The following is a 23,994-nucleotide window of genomic DNA, read 5'->3' on the forward strand; positions in this document are numbered from 1 at the left end:
CGGCCTAAACAATAACAATAAGGGAAGAATGCCCATATATACGTGGAAATTGAACAATGCTCTACTCAATGATAACCTAGTCAAGGAAGAAATAAAGAAAGAAATTAAAAACTTTTTAGAATTTAATGAAAATGAAGGGACAACATACCCAAACTTATGGGACACAGTGAAAGCTGTGCTAAGAGGAAAACTCATAGCGCTGAGTGCCTGCAGAAAGAAACAGGAAAGAGCTTATGTCAGCAGCTTGACAGCACACATAAATGCTCTAGAACAAAAAGAAGCAAATACACCCAGAAGGCAGGAAATAATCTAACTCAGAGCTGAAATCAACCAAGTAGAAACAAAAAGAACCATAGAAAGAATCAACAGAACCAAAAGTTGGTTCTTTGAGAAAATCAACAAGATGGATAAACCCTTAGCCAGACTAACAAGAGGACACAGAGAGTGTGTCCAAATTAACAAAATCAGAAATGAAAAGGGAGACATAACTACAGATTCAGAGGAAATTCAAAAAATCATCAGATCTTACTATAAAGGCCTATATTCAACAAAACTTGAAAATCTGCAGGAAATGGACAATTTCCTAGACAGATACCAGGTACCGAAGTTAAATCAGGAACAGATAAACCAGTTAAACAACCCCATAACTCCTAAGGAAATAGAAGCAGTCATTAAAGGTCTCCCAACCAAAAAGAGCCCAGGTCCAGACGGGTTTAGTGCAGAATTCTATCAGACCTTCATAGAAGACCTCATACCAATAGTATCCAAACTATTCCACAAAATTCAAACAGATGGAGCACTACCAAATTCCTTCTATGAAGCCACAATTACTCTTATACCTAAACCACACAAAGACCCAACAAAGAAAGAGAACTTCAGACCAATTTCCCTCATGAACATCGATGCAAAAATACTCAATAAAATTCTGGCAAACTGAATCCAAGAGCACATCAAAACAATCATCCACCATGATCAAGTAGGCTTCATCCCAGGCATGCAGGGATGGTTTAATATACGGAAAACCATCAACGGATCCATTATATAAACAAACTGAAAGAACAAAACCACATGATCATTTCATTAGATGCTGAGAAAGCATTTGACAAAATTCAACACCCCTTCATGATAAAAGTCCTGGAAAGAATAGGAATTCAAGGCCCATACCTAAACATAGTAAAAGCCATATACAGCAAACCAGTGGCTAACATTAAACTAAATGGAGAGAAACTTGAAGCAATCCCACTAAAATCAGGGACTAGACAAGGCTGCCCACTCTCTCCCTACTTATTCAATATAGTTCTTGAAGTTCTAGCCAGAGCAATCAGACAACAAAAGGAGGTCAAGGGGATACAGATCGGAAAAGAAGAAGTCAAAATATCACTATTTGCAGATGATATGATAGTATATTTAAGTGATCCCAAAAGTTCCACGAGAGAACTACTAAAGCTGATAAACAACTTCAGCAAAGTGGCTGGGTATAAAATTAACTCAAATAAATCAGTAGAGTTCTCTACACAAAAGAGAAACAAGCCGAGAAAGAAATTAGGGAAACGACACCCTTCATAATAGACCCAAATAATATAAAGTACCTCGGTGTGACTTTAACCAAACAAGTAAAAGATTTGTACAATAAGAACTTCAAGACTCTGAAAAAAGAAATTGAAGAAGACCTCAGAAGATGGAAAGATCTCCCATGCTCAAGGATTGGCAGGATTAATATAGTAAAAATGGCCATTTTACCAAAAGCGATCTACAGATTCAATGCAATCCCCATCAAAATACCAATCCACTTCTTCAAAGAGTTAGACAGAACAATTTGCAAATTCATCTGGAATAACAAAAAACCCAGGATAGCTAAAACTATCCTCAACAATAAAAGGACTTCAGGGGGAATCACTATCCCTGAACTCAAGTAGTATTACAGAGCAATAGTGATAAAAAACTGCATGGTATTGGTACAGAGACAGACAGATAGACCAATGGAATAGAAATTGAAGACCCAGAAATGAACCCACAAACCTATGGTCACTTGATTTTTGACAAAGGAGTCAAAAACATCCAATGGAAAAGAGATAGCATTTTCAGCAAATGGTTCTGGTTCAACTGGAGGTCAACATGTAGAAGAATGCAGATCGATCCATGCTTATCACCCTGTACAAAGCTTAAGTCCAAGTGGATCAAGGACCTCCACATCAAACCAGATACACTCAAACTAATAGAAGAAAAACTAGGGAAGCATCTGGAACACATTGGCACTGGAAAAAATTTCCTGAACAAAACACCAATGGCTTATGCTCTAAGATCAAGAATCGACAAATGGGATCTCATAAAACTGCAAAGCTTCTGTAAGGCAAAGGACACTGTGGTTAGGACAAAACGGCAACCAATAGATTGGGAAAAGATCTTTACCAATCCTACAACAGATAGAGGCCTTATATCCAAAATATACAAAGAACTCAAGAAGTTAGACCGCAGGGAGACAAATAACCCTATTAAAAAATGGGTTCAGAGCTAAACAAAGAATTCACAGCTGAGGAATGCTGAATGGCTGAGAAATACCTAAAGAGATGTTCAACATCTTTAGTCATAAGGGAAATGCAAATGAAAACAACCCTGAGATTTCACCTCACACCAGTGAGAATTGCTAAGATCAAAAACTCAGGTGACAGCAGATGCTGGAGAGGATGTGGAGAAAGAGGAACACTCCTCCATTGTTGGTGGGGTTGCAGACTGATACAACCATTCTGGAAATCAGTCTGTAGGTTCCTCAGAAAATTGGACATTGAACTGCCTGAGGATCCAGCTATACCTCTCTTGGGCATATACCCAAAAGATGCCCCAACATATAAAAAAGACACGTGCTCCACTATGTTCATCGCAACCTTATTTATAATAGCCAGAAGATGGAAAGAACCCAGATGCCCTTCAACAGAGGAATGGATACAGAAAATGTGGTACATCTACACAATGGAATATTACTCAGCTATCAAAAACAATGACTTTATGAAATTCGTAGGCAAATGGTTGGAACTGGAAAATATCATCCTGAGTGAGCTAACCCAATCACAGAAAGACACACATGGTATGCACTCATTGGTAAGTGGCTATTAGCCCAAATGCTTGAATTACCCTAGATGCCTAGAACAAATGAAACTCCAGACAGATGATCAAAATGTGAATGCTTCACTCCTTCTTCAAAAAGGGGAACAAGAATACCCTTGGCAGGTAATAGAGAGGCAAAGATTAAAACAGAGACTGAAGGAACACCCATTCAGAGCCTGCCCCACATGTGGCCCATACATATACCGCCACCCAATTAGACAAGATGGATGAAGCAAAGAAGTGCAGGCCGACAGGAGCCGGATGTAGATCGCTCCTGAGAGACACAGCCAGAATACAGCAAATACAGAGGTAATGCCAGCAGCAAACCACTGAACTGAGAATAGGACCCTGTTGAAGGAATCAGAGAAAGAACTGGAAGAGCTTGAAGGGGCTCGAGACCCCATATGTACAATAACCAAGCAACCAGAGCTTCCAGGGACTAAGCCACTACCTAAAGACTATACATGGACTGACCCTGGACTCTGACCTCATAGGTAGCAATGAATATCCTAGTAAGAGCACCAGTGGAAGGGGAAGCCCTGGGTCCTGCTAAGACTGAACCCTCAGTGAACTGGACTGTTAGGGGGAGGGCGGCAATGGGGGGAGAGTGGGGAGGGGAACACCCATAAGGAAGGGGAGGGGGAGGGGGATGTTTGCCCGGAAACCGGGAAAGGGAATAACACTGGAAATGTATATAAGAAATACTCAAGTTAATAAAAAAAAAAAAAAGAAAGAAAGAAAGAAAAGGATAGAAGCTCAGGGTCTTTTTGATTTGCCTTTCCCTGATGAGTAAGGATGCTGAATATTTCATTAATTACTTCTTAGCATTTACAGATTCCTCTGTTGAGAAATCTCTTTCCAGATCTGTAACCCATTTTTTGATTGGATTATTTGGTTTGTTGATGTCTAATTTATTAAGTTCTTATATATTTTGGGTTTCAATATTCTGTCAGATGTGGAATTGGTGAAAATTTTCCCCATTCTATAGGCTGCTGCTTTCTCTCTTTGAATTGGTCCTTTGTTTACAAAAGCTTTCCAACTTCCTGAGGTCACATTTATTAATTGTTGATATTAGTGCCTGAACTGTTGATATTTTGTTCAGGAAGTTATCTCCCATGCCAATGCATTCAAAGCTACTCCCTAGCTTCTCTTATATCAGATTTAGTGTATCTGATTTTATGTTGAGGTCTTTAATTTATTTGGACTTTTGTGTGCTGGAGGTTTGTGCAGAGTGATAAATACAGATCTATTTGATTTTTTTTCTACATGCTGACATCCAGTTAGTATTTGTTCAAGATGCTTCCCTTTTTTTCCATTATATGGATTCATCAAAACTCAAGTACCCATAGGTATATGTACTTCTGGGTTTTGTTATTCAATTCAATTCAGCATCCTGTCTGTTGTTCCAGTAGCATGCACTATTTATGCTATTTCTCTGCAGTACCATTTGAAATCAAAGCTGGTAACAGCTTCATAAGTTCTTTCATTGTACACAATCATTTTTTATCTAAACTGGGTTTTCTGTCTTTCACATGAAGTTCAGTGTTGCTCTTTTAAAGACTGTAAAAAATGTGTTGGAAATCTTATGGGAATTGCACTGAATCTTCAGATTGCTCTTACTGTGGCTCTTTTTACTGTGTTAATCATACTAATTCAGGAGCATGGGAGATCTTTTTATCTTTGATATCATCTTTAATTTTGTTCCTCAGAGACTTGAAGCTCTTGTCAAACAGTTCTTTCCCTTGTATGGCATATAGGTCTAACTTGGTTAGAATTCACAAACTTTATACTCTTTGTGGCTATTGTGAAGGTTGTTGTTTTTCTAATTTTATCCTCAGTCTCTTTATTGTTTGTATAAATGATGGCTACTCATTTCTTTAAGTCAGTTTTGTATCCAGCCACTTTGCTAAAGATGTTTTTCAGCTGTAGGATTTCTCTGGTAGATGTTTTGGGGTAACATATGTATACTATCATATGATCTGATAATAGTGATACATAGACTTTTTGTTCAATTTGTATCCCCTTTATCTCCTCTAGTAGTCTTATTGCTTTAGCTAGAACTTCAAGTATTTTATTGTTTACCTAATTTCTTTCTCAGCATGTTTATCATTTGTATATAAGAGGGTTATTATTTTTAGTTAATTTTATATTCTATCACTTTGTGGTAGTTGTTTAAAACACATTTTAAACCATTATTTTCTTATTTATTGCATTTTATTAACCTAACCAAAATCTAACTTTGATGAAGTTTCAGAGTCACTAGAGGCATAAATTCAGAGAAAGTAGGTAGCTATGAGATTCCCCCAGGAAAACACTAAAGCATGCCTTTCCAAGTTGGAGTTCTATTTAAAACACAGAAGTACAAAAATTATCTGCAAGGAGTCATTGCTGTACAGAATTTTACACTGAGAACAAATTCTCATTGAAGTTAGTCAGGGTAGAAAATGAGTTCGCTGTCATCTTAGGGGAAAGGTACAAGTTAAAACAACTTTAATTAGCTCGAAAAATAACTGGTTTCAAAGGCAGTTCGTATAGGTAAGTGTTTGACAAAGTTTTTGATTTAGGAATATCAATTTCTATCTAATCAGCTAATTTCAGAATTTTCCCCTGGGGAATTTTTTACTTCTAAATATGGATCTTAGAGTTCTACATGTGCAATTCATATTAGTACTTACAAAAATATACATTTTCTTTCCCAGTAATTTCTTATCTGCTACAGTTTTACACACACACACATACACACACACACACACACACAGAGAGAGAGAGAGAGAGAGAGAAATATGTGAGTTATACAGTCATAAATGATACAATATACAATTTGATATTATTATTATATAAGTAATTTTAAATATTTCCTCTTTATGCACTTAAGTAGTAAATTCAGATATGTTCACCTGTTGACACCAACAGTGCATCATAAACTGCACTATGATGACAAAAAAAATCTTCAAATTATAGTGTGAACTTTGTTGATCGTGTGTTTGTGTGTTTGTGTGTTTGTGTATGTGCACCTTCAGGGTGAACAATTTTCTCTCATCCTTCTGACTTAGTTAAAAATTTTTAAGTAAATACATAAACTGTCATTCATCTTTAATAAATGTTACCTTTTTATTTTCTTTTAATTATGTATGTTTTTTAAGTGAAAATGATTAGTTGAATATTTTCCTTTACTTGACTTTAATTTCTCGAGGCAAATCATTTTGTGATATTCAAGTAATTTTTATTGGGTACTTTTTAATTTACATTTCAAATGTTATTTCCTTTCCTGGTTTCTGATCCATACCCCCCTATTATATCCCCCTCCCCACCCTGACATTCCCCTACACTGGGGGGTTTTATTCTTGGCAGGACCAAGGGCTTCTATTCAAATGATTCTTTCTTTGTTTCTTTACTGTTTATTCTCCAATCCCCTTTCTGTTTATTCGTTTTAGTTCATGAATACTTTCATTATGCCAAATATCTTTAATGTTAATTCTTTTATATTCTAGACATCCAACATTCTCTTTATTAAAATGTTACTTGAAGTGGTTGAAATCTTTAGTCCCTGGAAATTAAGATAATTAAGAAAGACCTAGTGTGTCTTGTTATGACATCCAACTCAAACATTGTAAAACGTGCTGCTTTTTCCATTTCTAGACTTCAGTGGCTGCAATTGTACACATTCTCGGTCTCCTTCCTAATTAGTACTAAAGTCACATTCTGGACAGAACTTCTTTATTCTTACTGGAGTGTAGAACATCTAACGATTGTGTTTCAACTTACTTTGTTCTCGAAGTAAATATGAGGCAGTAACTCTTAATAACTGTCTGTGCTGATGAGGAAATGAATGTCAGTAATCTACTGTAGACACAGCAAGTAAGTGAAGATGCAGGATGTAGACTGGCCTGTGATGGAAATTCTTCATAAGAAATTTTTCCAGCGCTAATTTTCATATAGTTTGTCTTTAAGTTATAAGCCATAATTATTCTTAGTATACAAAATCAATTTTATGATAAAGAAATAAGATACAATTAATTATATTTCCTGAATTGGTACAAATTTTAGATAAATCCTAAATATGTATCTGGGCACAGTACAATTACCTCCCAAAATAAAATATAAGGTCTCCTCCCTAACTCTACATGAAACATTTTTTTCTAATTATGATGGATTTCACATTGTATAAAAATATTTCCATAATAAATATCTATTTGATCTTCCCATATTCTTGAATAGTGTATTTCTGTTTAGTTTATATTTTCAAAAATACATAGCAATGTAAAATAAAGTAAAAACATCTGTTCTTACATTTACAATCCCCTTTCCTTTAAATACAGATACACAAAATAAAATGACACGGTCAGAGTTTCAAAGGTTTGTTTCACAGTGACTACCTTTGCCTTGTGGACTTACCAGGACTCGCATTCCCATCACTGAAGCTGAGAAAGTATTTCAACCTCACAGCAGCCACGGGGTTATCATACTCTCAGGAAGTATCTTAAAACAAGCTGGAACTGGTTTCTAAAACTTATGACTTAAAAAATTCTTAACCTAAAGTTTAAAACTAATTTCTGAGGCTGAAGAAATGACTCAGTCATTACGAATAATACTGCTTTTGAAGAGGATCCTTCTGGCTTCTATATATTTCTGGATCCATGTAGCCTACCCACACTCAAAGAAACAAATGCAGACAGACACACACACATATAATTCTTAATATTAATATGTCTATTCTGAAAAATATTATAATCTAGATACTTTTAATCATCCAGAGATATTTTTGTTATATCTGATAGGGTCTTCAGAAGTCCATAATTGACCTGCATTTAATAACAACCAGTGAGAGCTATGATTTTTATTATTCATTCATATTCCAAAATATCTGTAATAAATCAAAACATATTTAAATAATATCATAGCTATCTAACTCTTAATGTGCTTATTACACTTTTCATTTTAATTTTAGTTTAATTTATCACAGTTTAATTAATATAATCCCAAGATCTTTATGTCTCAAATGGAAACTGAGTCTTCTGGTAAGATCACAAGAGGCCCCCCAAGCATAGCATACATACTTAGCACTGTAAGTGGTCTCATAGATTACTTCTGAGGTAATTCTTATTTCATGACTTCCATTCATTTTACCCATTAGCAGGGTTAGACCTCATATTTTATTTAGTTTTTAAAATGCAACTCATAAGTTCAAATTTTTCAAGGGAATACATAAACTGTCATTTATCTTTAATAAATGTTATCTTTTTATTATATTTCAATTATGTTATGTGTTTTTAAGTGAAAACGATAGTTTGAATATTTTCCTTTACTTGACTTTAATTTCTTGAGGCAAATCACTCTCTGATCTTCAAATGATTCTTTCTTTGTTTCTTCCAATTTCTGAACTAAATTATCTTATCAAGCATTATTAGACCATAGTGCTCACAGTGTCTTCCTTTTATTATTTATTATTTTGTGTATAATCCTCAATTATTGCATTTCATTAATAATCAATAATACTGTTATAATACCTTATAAATAATATCTGGATTTTTATGGTAGCAATTGCTTGGCATATTACCTCAATAGTGAGTTCATGGCTGGGCAGGGTGTAGCCATTGTGAAACCATTGCCTAACTTGTAGGAGGCATTGGGCTCAATTTGAAGTCAGCAAAAACTTCTTATATTTATTGTTGATTTATTACTTAACAAAATTTATGATAAATTATAAATAATATCTGAAATCCTGTTGTGCTAATATCTTTTCAGGGTCTTATGTGATTTGTTCTGGGACTTGATTCATCAAGCACTTTCAGCAGTGCTATTTGATGTTCATTGGAAACATATTCAATTAACCAGCACATGGAGGAAACAGTGTAATCACTTTTTGTATTTGATATGGAAAACTGTGAAGAAAGGAAACCAAAAGCGGCAATAGCAGGTACAAAAAGTAAACAATTGAAATTGCTTGAAAGTAAAACCTGTGAATCTGAAAGTGGATGTCAAGAGCCAAAACCTGTGGTATGTCCTTTTTGTGTGTCCCTGAGAATGATTAAGATATATATAAACGAGCTTGGTTAAACTATGTGATTGTCAACTTAGATTTTTACAGATGAACTTGAAACTCAAGAAAGATTTATTCATGAGTATATCATATTAAGCTTTGGACATTTTACTTGGGAATCAAAAATAAAGCAACATGCAAGTAATTTAGTAGGTTGATCCTATTTTAACTTAGAATCATGATGCTAAGAAAAATAAACAAGACAGGTCTAATGCAAGTAAATTGTGCCAAATATTAAGGGTTAGCGTATAAGAAACCATCACTATATAAAAATAAAAAATATGAAGAAATGTTGCAGACAATTTCGGAGAAAACTGGCTAAGAAAAGGCCAGAATACATTTAACTGCAATCAACAGAAAACCAAGTTTGTAACGAATCCAAAAAAGCAGAGTTTACTTTTGTCACATCACTCTAAGAAATCTGGAAAAAAAAATACTGCTGGCTTTGATGAAATTGGTCAGCACATACACTGACCTGTTGACGGTTCCACTGTTCTGCATGTAGAACATGGGCTTTAGGGAAACATAGGTGTTGCTCTTTTAGGGGTAGCATCAATTATGCAAATGAAACTAGGATCAAAGTAACACTTTGACCACATGGAGGTTGTTTTTCTCATTGATAGTAAATGAATTTTAGAAAAGACACTAACTCGGCATCACATGTCCAATTTTCAATGAAAAAATATAAATATTAGTACACGTATCAAAAAAAAAAGACCTCACATTTCTAATCTGAGATAAAGATGAAGTCTGGTTGAATAAAAAGGGCTTGTAAGAGCTTATAAGCCAAGGATTCAAAGGCTGAGAAATACACCAAAACAAATTAAGAAAACCATGTTTTAATCCTGTAGAAAAATTCAGTAAAGCAATAAGTGAAAACCAATTAATATAGAAAACATCCAGAATGCAGTTTTCCTCAAAAAGCAAGCTGCCTATGGAATTGGGTTGATAGGACTTACTGAATAAACAGCAGGATCGATTAGGAATGAGAGAGAGAAGAGTAATTGCAGGGAACATCAATTCACAGATCTTAAGAGTTTTAACATGTATTGTACATAAAGTAGGAGGGGTTTTGTGTGTTTGAGTAACTTGGAGTGTATTTCAAAGTGCCGATCAGAATAGAATACCACTGTGGTAAAAGGAAATTGAGCATATGTCCTGAATTTTTAAACATAACTCTTGAACTTGACACTTTATTAATCTGTAAGTTTGGAGATATATTATTATATATAAAACTAGATCAAGAACATGGAATACAGACAGAATATTACATCAGTATAAGTAAGTTAATGGGCTTAGTAAAAATCTTTGCACAAAAGAAATATATAATAAATGTAATATATTGAAATATAATTTAATATTAATAACATGTTTACTTTTAAATCCATTGAATGTTGATATCTAAACAGGACAATGATAAAAGTTTCATGAGCTAAAGGTTAAGAAATAATTGCTAGGTGGCAGTGGCAGTGGCACATGTTTTTTGTTGTTTTTTCCTTGTTTTAATATTATTATTTTTTAATTTAATTTGATTTTATTGGAGTTTACTAATTTACATTTCAAACCCCTTTCCTGGTTTCTTGTCCATACCTATCCCATCCTTCCTCTCCCATATTCTATGGGGATGTTCCCCCAACTACCCACCCACACCTTCCCTCATCTCTGCCCTGATATTCCTCTACACTGGGGCCATCTAGCCTTGGCAAGACTCAGGGCTTCTCGTCCCATTGGTACAAAACAATGTCATCCTCTGTTAAATATGTAGCTGGAGCAATGGGTCAGTCCATGTGTACCGTTTGGATGGTGATTTAGTCCCTGGGAGCTCTGATTGGTTGGTATTGCTGTTGATATGGGATGGCAAACCCTTCAGCTCCTTCAGTCCTTTAACTCCTCCAATGGGGATCTTTTTCTCAATGCAAAAGTTGGCTGTGAGCATCCACCTCTGTATTTGTCAGACTCTGGCACAGCCTCTATGGAGACAGCTATATCAGGCTCCAGTCAGCAGCATGCACTTCTTGGGTTATTATTATCTAGGTTTGGTGGAGATATACAGATAGACAGATAGATAGATAGATAGATAGATAGATAGATAGATAGATAGATAGATAGATAGATAGATATAGAGAGATAGAGAGAGATATAGAGATATAGAGATAGAGATATAGAGATATGGAGATATAGAGATAGAGAGATAGAGATATAGAGATATAGAGATATAGAGATATAGAGATATAGAGATATATATGCTGGATCCCCAAGTGGGGCAAGTTCTGAATGGTCATTCCTTCAGTCTCTGCTCCAAACTTTGTCTCCATATCTCCTCCTATGAATATTTTTGTTCCTCCATCTAAGAAGTCCTGAAGAATCCACACTTTGCTCATCCTTCTTCTGGAGCATAATGTGGTCTGTGGACTATACCTTGGGTAATCCAAGCTTCTGGCCTAATATCCACTTATCAGTGAGTACATATCATGTGTGCTTTTTCTGTTATTGGGCTACCTCACTCAGGATGATATTTTCTGGTTCCATCCATTTGCCTATGAAATTGAGGAAGTCATTGTTTTCAATAGCTGGGTAGTACTGCATTATGTGAATGTACCAATTTTCTGTATCTATTCCTCTGTTGAAGGACATCTAGGGTCTTCCAGCTTCTGGCCATTATAAATAAGGCTGCTATGAACACATTGAAGCATGTGTCCTTGTTATATGTTGGAGCATCTTTTGGGTATATATCCAGGAGTGGTGTAGCTGGGTCCTCAGGTCATACTATGCCAAGTTTACTGAGGAACGTTCAGACTGATTTCCAGAGAGGTTGTACCAGCTTGCAGTCCAACCATAAATGGAGGAATGTTCCTCTTTCTCCACATCCTTGCCAGCAACTGTTGTCACCTGACATTTTGATCTTAGCCATTCTGATTGGTGTGAGGAGGAATTGCAGAGGTGTTTCAATTTGCATTTCCCTGATGACTAAGGATGTTGGACATTTCTTTAGGAACTTCTCAGCCATTCAATATTCCTCACCTGAGAATTCTTTGTTTAGCTCTGTTCAGCATTTTTAATAGAGTTATTTCATTCTGTGGAGTCTAACTTCTTTGTTTCTTTGTATATGTTGGATATTATCTCTCTATCAGATGTAGGATTGCTAAAGGTCTTATCTGAATAAGTTGATTGCTGTTTTCTCCTAATGACAGTGGTTTGCATTACAGAAGCTTGCAATTTTATGAAATCCCATTTATGAATTCTTGATCTTAGAACATAAGTCATTGGTGTTCTGTTGAAAAAAATTTCCCCAGTGCCCATGTGTTCAAGGCTCTTCCCCACTTTTTCTTCTATTAGTTTGAGTGTATCTGGTTTGATGTGGAGGTCCTTGATCCACTTGGACTTGTGCTTTGTACAGGGCAATAAAAATGGATCAATTTGCATTCTTCTACATGTTGGCCACCAGCTGAACCACCACCATTTGGTGAAAATGCTATCTTTTCTCCACTGGATGGTTTTAGCTCCTTTGCCAAAGATCAATTGACCATAGGTTTGTGTGTTCATTTCTGGGTCTTCAATTCTATTCCATTAATCTATCTGCCTGTCTCTGTACCAATACCATACAGTTTTTATCACTATTGCTCTGTAATAGAGCTTGCGGTCATGGATGGTAATTTTCCCCAGAAGTTATGTTATTCTTAAGGATAGTTTTCGCAATCCTGGTTTTTAAGTTATTCCAAATGAATTTGCAAATTGCTTTTTCAAACTCCATGAAGAACTGAGTTGGAAATTTGATGGGGATTGCATTGAATCTGTAGATTGCTTTTGGCAAGATGGCCATTTTTACAATATTAATCCTGCCAATCCAGGAGCATGGGAGATGTTTCCATATTCTGAGATCTTCTTCAATTTCTTTCTTCAGAGACTCGAAGTTCTTGTCACACAGATATTTCACTCACTTGGTTAGAGTCATACTGAGGTATTTTATACCATCTGTGACTATTGTGGAGGGTGTCATTTCCCTAATCTCATTCTCAGCCTGTTTATCCTTTCAGTAGAGGAAGGCTACAAATTTGTTTGAGCTAATTTTTTTATTCAGTCACTTTGCAGAATTTGTTTATCACTTTTAGGAGTTCTCTGGTAGAATTGTAGGGGTAACTTAAGTATACCATCATATCGCCAGCAAATAGTGATATTTTGACTTCTTTCCACATTGTATCCATTTGACCTCCTTTTGTTGTCTGATTGCTCTGTCTAAGACTTTGAGAACTATGTTGAATAAGTAGGGAGAGAGTAGGCAGCCTTGTCTAGTACCTGATTTTAGTGGGATTGCTTCAAGTTTCTGTCAATTTAGATTGATGTTAGCTACTGGTCTGCTATATATTGCTTTTATTATGTTTAGTTATGGGCCTTGAATTCCTGATCTTTCCAAGACTTTTAACATGAATGGTTGTTGAATTTTGCCAAATGCTTTCTCAGCCTCTAATGAGATGTTCATGTGGTATTTCACAAGAAGTTGACTTTTTGCTTTTTCTAAGGTTTAGCTTCCCTCCCTGTGTTTGAGTTTTCCATCTATTATCCTTTGTAGGGCTGGATTTGTAGAAAGATAATGTGTAATTTTGGTTTTGTCATGGAATATCTTGGTTTCTCCATCTATGTTAATTGAGAGTTTTGCTGGATATAGTAGCCTGGGCTGGCATTTGTGTTCTCTTAGTCTCTGTATGACATCTGCCCAGGATCTTCTCTATAGTCTCTGGTGAGAAGTCTGGTGTAATTCTGATAGGTCTGCCTTTATATGTTACTTGACCTATTTACCTTACTGCTTTTAATATTCTTTCTTCGTTTTATGCATTTGGTGTTTTGACTATTATGTGATGGGAGGAATTTCTTTTCTGGTCCTATCTATCTGGAGTTCTGTAGGCTTTTGTATGTTTATGGGCATGTCTTTCTTTAGGTAGAGAAGGTTTTTTTCTATAATTTTTTGAGGATATTTACTGGCCTTTTAAGTTGGGAATCTTCATTTTCCTTTACCTATTATCCTTAGGTTTCTTCTTCTCACTGTGTCCTTCATCTCCTGTATGTTAGGAACTTTTTGCGTTTTACACTATCTTTGATGGTGGTGTCAATGTTTTCTACGGTATCTTCTGCCCCTGAGAGTCTCTCTTCTATCTCTTGTTTTCTGTTGGTGGTGCTTGTGTCTATGACTCCTGACCTCTTTCCTAGGTTTTCTATCTCCAATGTTGTCTACCTTTGTGATTTCTTTATCGTTTCTTTTCCATTTTTAGGTTCTTGATGGTTTTGTTCAATTTCTTCACCTGTTTGGTTGTGTTTTCCTTTAGTTCTTTAAAGGATCTTTGTGTTTTTCTCTTTAAGGGCTTCTGCTTGTTTCCCTGTGTTCTCCTGTATTTCTTTAAGGGGGTTATTTATGTCCTCTATCATCATCATAAGTTGTAATTTTAAACCCAAATCTTGCTTTTCTGGTGTGATGGGGTATCCAGGACTTGCTGTACTAGAACTGGGTTCTGATGATGCCAAGTGGCCTTGGATTCTGTTGCTTATTTTCTTGGGCTTGCCTCTCTCCATCTTGATAGCTTTAGTGCTACCTGCCCTTGTTGTCTCTGACTGGAGACTGACCCTCCTGTGATACTGGTTGTGTTGGAACTCCTCAGATTCCAGCTGACTCTGTAATCCTGTGTTTCTGGAATCCTGTGATCCTGAAATCCTGGGAGTGTCAAAGCTCCTGGGAGTCAAGTTACCTCTGAGATACTGAAGTCCTGGTCTGACCAAGTCCCTGAGAGCTTTCTCAGGGTGTTACAGGAGTAGACAAGGAGCCAAAGTCCTGGATTTGGTCAGGACACTGGTGCAAACTGGAAGGAGCCCTTTCCTCTGGCTGGTCAGGGTTTGTGTTTCCCTGGTTGCTGTAGGGGTCCCAGTTATGCTGGGTCTTAGGAAAGATGTTGTGCCTTCAACTGTGACCTTGAGTGTATCAGAGCTCCAGTGCTCCTGGTTGTGTCCAATCTCATTGGAGTAGAGCTTCTTTGTGATCCTGTGATGCTGGGTGTTTCAGAACACCTGGCAGTTGGGATCCCAGGTCTGCTCTGGGTGCTCTCATAAAATTGCAAAGATTCTGTAATGCAAAATACACTGTCAGTAGGACAAAACAGCAACTAACAGATTGAGAAAAGATCTTTACCAATCCTACATCTGAGAGAAGGCTAATATCCAATAGATACAAAGAACTCAAGAAGTTAGACTCCAGAGAATCAAATAACCCTATTTTAAAAATGGGATACAAAGCTAAACAAAGAATTCTCAATTGAAGAATATCGAATGGCCCAGAAGTACCTAAAGAAATGTTAAACATCCTTAATCATCAGGGAAATGCAAATCAAAACAACTCTGAGATTCCACCTCACACCATTCAGAATGGCTAAAAACAAACAAACAAGCAAACAATCCAAAAAACTCAGTTGACAACACATGCTAGTAAGGAGGTGGAGAAAGAAGAACACTCCTCCATGGTTGGTAGGATTGCAAGCTGGTACAACCATTCTGGAAATCAGTCTGGAGGTTCCTCAGAAAATTGGGCATAGTATGACCTAGGGACACAGCTGTACTGCTCCTGGGCATATACCCAAATGATGTTCCAACAAATAAAAAGGACACATGCTCTACTATGTTCATAACAGCCTTATTTATAACAGCCAGAAGCTGGAAATAACACAGAGGAATGGATACAGAAAAGATGGTACATTTACATAATGGAGTACTACTCTGTGATTAAAAACAATGGCTTCATGAAATTCATAGGCAAATGGATGGAACTAGGAAATATCATCCTGAGTGAGGTAACACAATCACAAAAGAACACACATGATACGTCCTCATTAATAAATGGATATTAGTCCAAAAGCTTAGAATACCCAAATACAAGACCACATGAAACGTAAGAAGAAGGAAGACCAAACTGTGTATCCTTCAATCTTTCTTAGAAGGGGAAAAATACTCATAGGAAGAAATACAGAGACAAAGTGCTGAGCAAAGACTGGAGGAAAGGTCATCCAGAGTCTGCCACACCAGGGGATGCATACCCCATAACAGACACCAAACCCAGACACTATTGTGGATGCCAAGAAGTGCATGCTGACTTCTGATATAGCTACCTGATATAGCTGCCTCCTAAGAGGCTGTGCCAGAGCATGACAAATACAGTGGTGGATGCTTGCAGCCAAACATTGGACTGAGAATGGGGCCACCAACAGAGAAGTTAGAGAAAGGACAGAAGGAGCTGAAGGGGTTTGCAAAAGGAAGACCAACAATATCAACCAATCAGACAACCCAAACTTCCCAGGGACTAAGCCACCAACCAAAGAGTGCACATGTTACATATGGCTCCAGCTACATATTTAGCAGAGAATGGCCTTGTTGATATCATGGGAGGAGAGGTCCTTGGTCCTGTGAAGGCTCAATTCTCAGTGTAGCAGAATGCCAGTGCTGAGAGTTCGGAGGTAATGGATAGGTAGGTAGCACCCTCATAGAAGCAGGGGGAGGGGGATGAGATAGGGAGTTTCGAGAGGGAAAACCTGGAAAGTGGATAACATTTGAAATGTAGATAAAGAAAATATAAATTAAAAAAGGGAAAAAAAGCCTTCATTAGATCTTTGCACACCACCTGCATGTATTCAAAGACCATAGTGTACCCAGGAATGAGTACAACTAATGCATGTCCACCAAAATATTTGAATAATTTTAATAAAATTTTACTAAAGAAGTACTTACTGATGAACTGTGTTTAAAAAATAATGTTGAGCATAAACATTCAGTTCTCTGGTGAAATAAACTCATGAATAATACATTCATGAAAGAATCATTTGCAAAGTAGTCCAAAAGCATACTGTATAAATACTTTGTCTCCTGAACTAATAAGACATTGAAAACATCTAGGAAAGAGTTCAGAGGAAGAATTGAGAAACAATGAAATGCAAATCTACAACAACAGAATATCTACTCATAGAATAAAACACAGAAGCCCATTTGCCTTTCTCTACCAAATTTATGTTTGTGTTTCTTTAGATTTATAATACTTGTAACATTAGTATTTTTAATTACTTTTCTTTTGTAAGACAACTCAATGGCTTTTTTCTCTTGATTTTGAAATTAAGAGAACAAAGGAGTTCCAAATTGTAAAATGTCCTTTAATAACTTTGGCTACAATTTTTCATCATTTCCTCACATCAAATGAATTTAAACTACCCACGCCAATGGATCAACTAAATGCCTCCAGAGTTTCTGAGTTTGTTCTTCTAGGACTCTCTAGTTCTTGGGAAATGAAAGTTTTTCTCATGGTAACATTCTCAATGCTCTACATCGGCATCATTTTGGGAAATCTCTTTATTGTCATTTTAGTAATTGCTGACTCTCACTTACATTCACCCATGTACTTCCTGTTGGCCAACCTGTCTTTGAATGATGTGTGGGTTTCCTCCACCACAGTTCCCAAGATGATTTCAGATCTTCTAAAAGAACACAAAGTCATTTCTTTCCACAGTTGCATGACTCAGATCTGTTTTATCCACATTATGGGAGGAGTGGAGATGGTGCTGCTCATAGCCATGGCGTTTGACAGATACATAGCCATCTGTAAGCCTCTGCGCTATTTGAGCATCATGAGCCCTAGAATATGCATTTCATTTGTAATTGCTGGCTGGGTCACTGGAGTGATTCATGCCCTGTCACAGTTCTCTTTTGTTGTAAACCTGCCTTTTTGTGGTCCTAACAAAGTGGACAGCTTTTACTGTGACTTCCCTCGAATCATACAACTCGCCTGCACAGATGGAGACAAGTTTGAGTTTGTTGTTGCTGCCAACAGTGGCTTCATGAGCATGGGGACCTTCTTCTTGCTTCTCCTCTCCTATGTCTTCATTTTGGTCACAGTCTGGCAAAGGTCTTCAGGGGACTTGTCAAAGGCTCTTGTCACTCTGTCAGCTCACATCACTGTGGTTGTTCTGTTTTTCACTCCATGCATGTTTCTCTACGTGTGGCCTTTCCCCACATCATCGATTGACAAATACCTGTTTATTGCTGACTTTGCTATCACACCTGCCCTGAATCCTGTCATTTATACATTAAGAAACAAAGAAATAAGAATATCAATTCAAAGATTATGCAAAAGAGCTAATTGTAGCAGATTTTGATAATGACATTTTCTGTGGAAGTTCTAAAAATGGACATCCAGCTATATATTTGAAGGTTCCACTAAGGAACATGCTACTTAACCTTGCCAATTCACATATCAACTACCTCACAACTTATATGCATTCCAACAAACTATTAATGCATTGATTTTATTCCCATGAGAAAGTATGTACTCATACTTAAAAGAAAAGGCACTATGGATGAATAAATGTGTTTTCTATTTTAATTTAATGATAATTTGAATACAACAAAATACATAATGTCAGCCTTTCATGTTCAGAAATGAGCTCCAAATTTGTTTGGGTGAATAAATGAATCATCGCAATGTGTTGTTCTGTATTTAGCACTAGTGTCTCCAGTTATTTGGGTCATATTCTTTCAAAAAAAGGCAGACTTTAAATATGAATGTGAATAAATTATTCAGAGAAGTTTCAGAGTCATCCTTGGAAAGTGGCATATTGGTAATTTCTTCTGGCTTTGCCTTAACAGGGATTATATAGATGCTATAATTTATAGTCATTTCAAGTGTAAGAAAAGGTATCCAGAGTAGTTCTACATTTTGAAAACTCATATTTCTATCTTGCCACGCCCAAGTTGTCTCCTAGAGATTTTTCTATGTACATTAGAAATACTAGAAAAGCGATCAAGCAGATTTGATGATAACTACATTAAAATAAGCTAACCATCAATTAAAGGTTAGGTCATAATCTCAAATCTGTGTCACTTACAGAACTACAAGTTAAGTTTTTCTACTTTAATTATGTGACAGTAACTGATACATGGACATGAAGAATTCTATCATCAAAACCTGCAATTCTCTACTGCATGTGAGTTCCTAGAAACTATCACTTGTTGGTGGTCTTCCATTCATGAATATGGGCTAGCAAGTAAATGGCCAGTGTAGTATTCTAAATATTAGAGTTAGACAGCATCCTCTGTAAAACCAAATAATCTGACTTTTGCTGAGTCAAGAATTGACATCTGAGCTTGAAATTAAAGATTGAGCAAAAGCCAAAATAAATCTGACTACCCATATAAACAAATAACATGGTCCATGAATAAAGAGTCACAAGGGGAAAGGAAACATTTGAGGAAAAGGCACTTAGAAGAATCTTCATGGTTGAAAGGGTTTTAAAATAGCAATTTACACCACAGAGAGTAGATTAGTAGTCTGAAGAAAGAGGCTTTCATCTTCTTGGGTGTGATGGTTTATATATGCTTGGCCCACGGAGTGGCACTATTAGAAAGTATGGCCTTGTTGGAGGAAGTGTGTCACCATGGGGGTGGGCTTGGAGACCCTCCTCCTAGTTGCTTGGGGATGCTCAGTCTATTCCTGTCTTTTTGGGGGGTGAAAATGTAGAACTCAGCTCCTCCTGCACCCTGCCTGCCTGAATGCTGCCATGCTCCTCCCCTGATGATAATGGACTGAACCTCTGAACCTGTAAGACAACCCCAATTAAATGTTGTCATTTATAAAACTTACATTGGTTATGGTGTCTGTTCACAGCAATAAAACCCTAACTAAGACACTGGGTAAAGCAGTGTATCCATTCATCTTTTTTCATTTATTGAATTTTATATACAATATATTCTGATTATGTTTCCCTTCCCTCTACTTCCCCAGTTCCTCTCCATATCCCCTCCCATCTAAATCCATCTCCTTTCTGTCTCTCATTAGAAAATAAAACAAATAGGCTACTAAGGGATAATAACAAAATGAAGTAAGATAAAGTAAAAATACGCAAATTAGAATAGGACAAGATAGAAAGAAAAGACATAAAACACAGATATAAATGCAAACAACAAGAATTCCCATAAAAGCACAAAACTAGAAGTCATGGTATATACATGACTTATTCCCTTAAAAGTAGTGGTTTCTCCAGGGATCCTCCCTTAGAAAAGTTATTTTTTTTTATTTACAAGTTGTTAACAATTGGAAAGCGTTTCTGGGTTAAGGATTGGGGCTGTGTCAATCTGTAGATCCAGTACCTACTACAGATTTCTAAGATGGAAAAAGTACGTTGAACCATAAAACAGCGCTCTTAATATGTGATCTATGCCTCCTTCCTAAAGCCTGCCTATCCTAACATCTGGAATTCACTGTCTTCATTTCCAGATTTCACCTGCCAGTTTCGCTGTGCTTTGAAGTATCACTATTCCTCACTAAAATCCACCAAAAAAGAAATAGCCATGCCCGAGTTCAAGATTCTATAAGGATATGGGCTTCAGAGATGACACAGTGGTTAAAAAAAAAAACTCAGTACTCAGAATCCACATTGAATTGATGCCACCTAAGCATCCTGTATAAACTTGCATGCGTGCACACACACACACACACACACACACACACACACACACACACAAATCAAAATCAAATAAAGTTGGAACACCTATTCTAGAGAGATGATTGGCTTATTAGAACTTCTGTGAGCTTGTAAAGATAGAATGTTACCAGTCCTGAGCCAAATATCGTGCTATCATTGATCACCTCAGTTTTTTACCTAATACCGAGCCATGTGAGTGTTAGGTAAATGTTTTGTGCAGTGCACAAAAATATCCTTAGCTTTCACTCACACAAAAAGTAAAATACATATTATCAGGCAACATATTAGCCAATTTCATAGAGATATAACTGATCTGATGTTCCCATTAATGTATTTTCCTTATCCCCTGACTATATGGCTCTTTTTTCTTCTGTTATTATGAACATTTAATGCAAATGTTATCACATTTGATCATTGTTTTAGGCAACAAGAAACTGTAGTCCTGGGCCATGTTTACTCATGTTTGTATTTAGGATAAACTATTTCTTCCTGATATTAAGATAGAGATGTGTTTTAGGTATAAACATTGCATGCATTCTTATGCTGAGCCCACATGGAATTAGACATCACATTAAAGGCAGTTTCACAACAGTATGAAAACTTAGAAGACTTTCCCCCAAGTTAATATGAGCTATTCATCTCACATTTAAGCATTATTCTTTAAAATAACAATAAAATCAGTATACAATAAACTATTTTACACAGCAAGTTTACTATTAACCATTTACTTGATTAAAAGAAATCTTTATATATGACAATCACGATGTTTGCACTGTTTTATTCCTAACAGCTATAGATTAGATACAACCTTAATGTACTGAACTCATAAATAAATTCCCATGAATAAATGGAATAAACAGAACAATGAAATTGTTAAAATCACAGCTTTTATTAATCAGTAGTGCACAGAAAAGAAACTTCTAAATAAAAAGTGAACATACTATGTGACTATGACAATGTAAAACAGTCTCCTCTCGGTACTTATCCTGTTACACAACTCTCTGTACCCAGATCCCATGGGGAGAGAGATGGTTTCTCAGACATGTGGACAAACGTGAGAGCACAGGTGAGACCACCACTTCTGCTCACACACCTGGCCCAAGAGAAACCCGCCTAGAGCCTTCTGGACACAGGAACCCAGAAGCAGTCTGGAATAGGATCCTACAAGTTTCTACCTGTGCCCTGCGACCTGACACAGCTCAGTGAACCCAGATCCCGCTAGAAGAAAGTCAGTCTCTAAGAGTACTGCCACACAGGCGTACAGGAAGGTCAAGCCACTGTCAGAGACAGCAAGACCAACCAACGCCAGAGATAAGAAGATGGCAAGAGGCAAGGACAAGAACCTAAACAACAGAAATCAAGGCAACTTGGCATCATCAGAACCCAGTTCCCCCATCACAACAAGCCCTGGATACCCCAACACACTGGAAAAGCAAGATTTTGATTTAAAGTCACAAGTAACAATGATGGTAGAGGACTTTAAGAAGGACATAAATAACTAATAATGTCCTTAAAGAAATGAAGGAAAATAGAGGTAAACAGGCAGAATCCCTTAAAGAAGAAACATAAAAATTCCTTAAGGAGTTACAGGAAAACAAAACCAAATAGGTGAAGAAATTGAACAAAACTATCTAGGATCTAAAAATGGAAATAGGAACAATATCACAAAGGGAGACAACCCTGCAGGTAGAAAAAACTAGGAAAGAGATGAGAAGTCATAGATGCAAGCATTACAAACAGAGATACCAATACAAGAGATAGAAGAGAGAACCTCAGGGACAAAAGATACCATAGAAAATATTGATACAACAATGAAAAAATGCAAAACGCAAAAAGTTCCTAACACAAAACATAGAGGAAATCCCAGACACAATGAGAAGATCAAACCAAAGGATAATAGAAGAAAATGAAGATTGCAAACCTAAAGGGCCAGTAAACATCTTCAAAAATTTATAGAAGAAAAACTCCCTAACCTAAAGAAAGAGATGTCCATGAACATACAAGAAGTCTACAGAACTCCAAATAGATTGGACCAGAAAAGAAATTCCTCCTGTCCTACAATAGCATAAAACACAGAAGGAATATTAAAAGCAGTAAGGGAAAAAGGTCAAGTAACATATAAAGGCAGACTTACCAGGATTACACCAGACTTTTCACCAGAGACTATGAAAGCCAGAAGATCCTAGGCAGATGTCATACAGACCCTAAGAGAACACAAATGCCAGCCCACACTACTATATCCAGCAAAACTCAATTAATATAGATGGAGAAACCAAGATACTCCATGATAAAATCAAATTTACGCAGTATCTTTCTATAAATCTGGCCCTACAAAAGAAGGAGGATAGGAGGATGGTAATATCCTTGTAACCAACCCAATAGAAGAGAGCTACATGAACATAATTCTACCTGTAACAACAAAAATAACAGGAAATAACAATCACTATACCTTGATATCTCTTAACATCAATGTACTCAATTACACACACACACACACACACACACACACACACAAGACATAGACTAACAGACTGGATACATGAAGAGGACCCAGAATTTTGCTGCACACAGGAAACATACTTCAGTGACAAAGACAGAGTGACTACCTCAGTGTAAAAGGCTGGAAAACAATTTTCTAAGCAAATGGTCCCAAGAAACAAGCTGGAATAGCCATTCCAAAATCAAATAAAATTGAATTTCAACCTAAAGTTATCAATAAAGATAAGGAAGAACATTTCATACTCATCAAAGGAAAAATTCACCAAGATGAACTCTCAATCCTGAATATCTATGCTCCAAATCCTAGGGCACCTACATTAGTTTAAGAAACCTTACAAATCTCAAAGCATTCATTACACTTCACACAATAATAGTAGGCAATTTCAACACTCTCATCAATGGACAGATCATGGAAACAGAAACTAAACAGAGACATAGAGACACTGACAGAAGTTGTGGACCAAATGGATTTAACAGATATTTATAGAACATTTCATCCTAAAAGAAAATAATGTACCTTCTTCTCAGTACCTCATGGTATCTTCTCCAAACTGACCATATAATCGGTCATAAAACAAGCCTCAACAGATATAAGAAAATTGAAATAATCACATGCATCCTATCAGATCATCACAGACTAAGGCTGGTCTTCAATAACAACATAAACGAGGGAAAGCCCACATACACATGGAAGCTGAACAAGGCTCAAAGATACCTTGGTCAAGGAAGAAATAAAGAATGAAACTAAAGACTTTTGAGAATTTAATGAAAATGAAGGCAAACTTATGGGACACAAAGAAAGCAGTCCTAAGAGGAAAACTCATAGCTCTGAGTGCCTCTAAAAAGAAACAGGAA

The 23,994-nt window shown here is 36.5% G+C and overlaps 1 protein-coding gene across 1 annotated transcript; it reads left to right on the forward strand.

The window, feature by feature from the left end:
• Nucleotides 1-17,382: 17,382 nt before the first annotated feature.
• On the forward strand, nt 17,383-18,315 carry LOC116900540 (olfactory receptor 4F21-like). Its single transcript, XM_032902268.1, has one exon. The coding sequence runs from the start codon at nt 17,383-17,385 to the stop codon at nt 18,313-18,315; it is 933 nt and encodes a 310-aa protein (XP_032758159.1).
• The last annotated feature ends 5,679 nt before the right edge of the window (nt 18,316-23,994 follow it).

This window comes from Rattus rattus, chromosome 5 (assembly GCF_011064425.1).
Source record: "Rattus rattus isolate New Zealand chromosome 5, Rrattus_CSIRO_v1, whole genome shotgun sequence".
NCBI lineage: Eukaryota > Metazoa > Chordata > Mammalia > Rodentia > Muridae > Rattus > Rattus rattus.

Coding starts and splice junctions, on each gene's coding strand:
- LOC116900540 (XM_032902268.1), top strand. CDS start 17,383: ATGGATCAACTAAATGCCTCCAGAGTTTCTGAGTTTGTTCTTCTAGGA.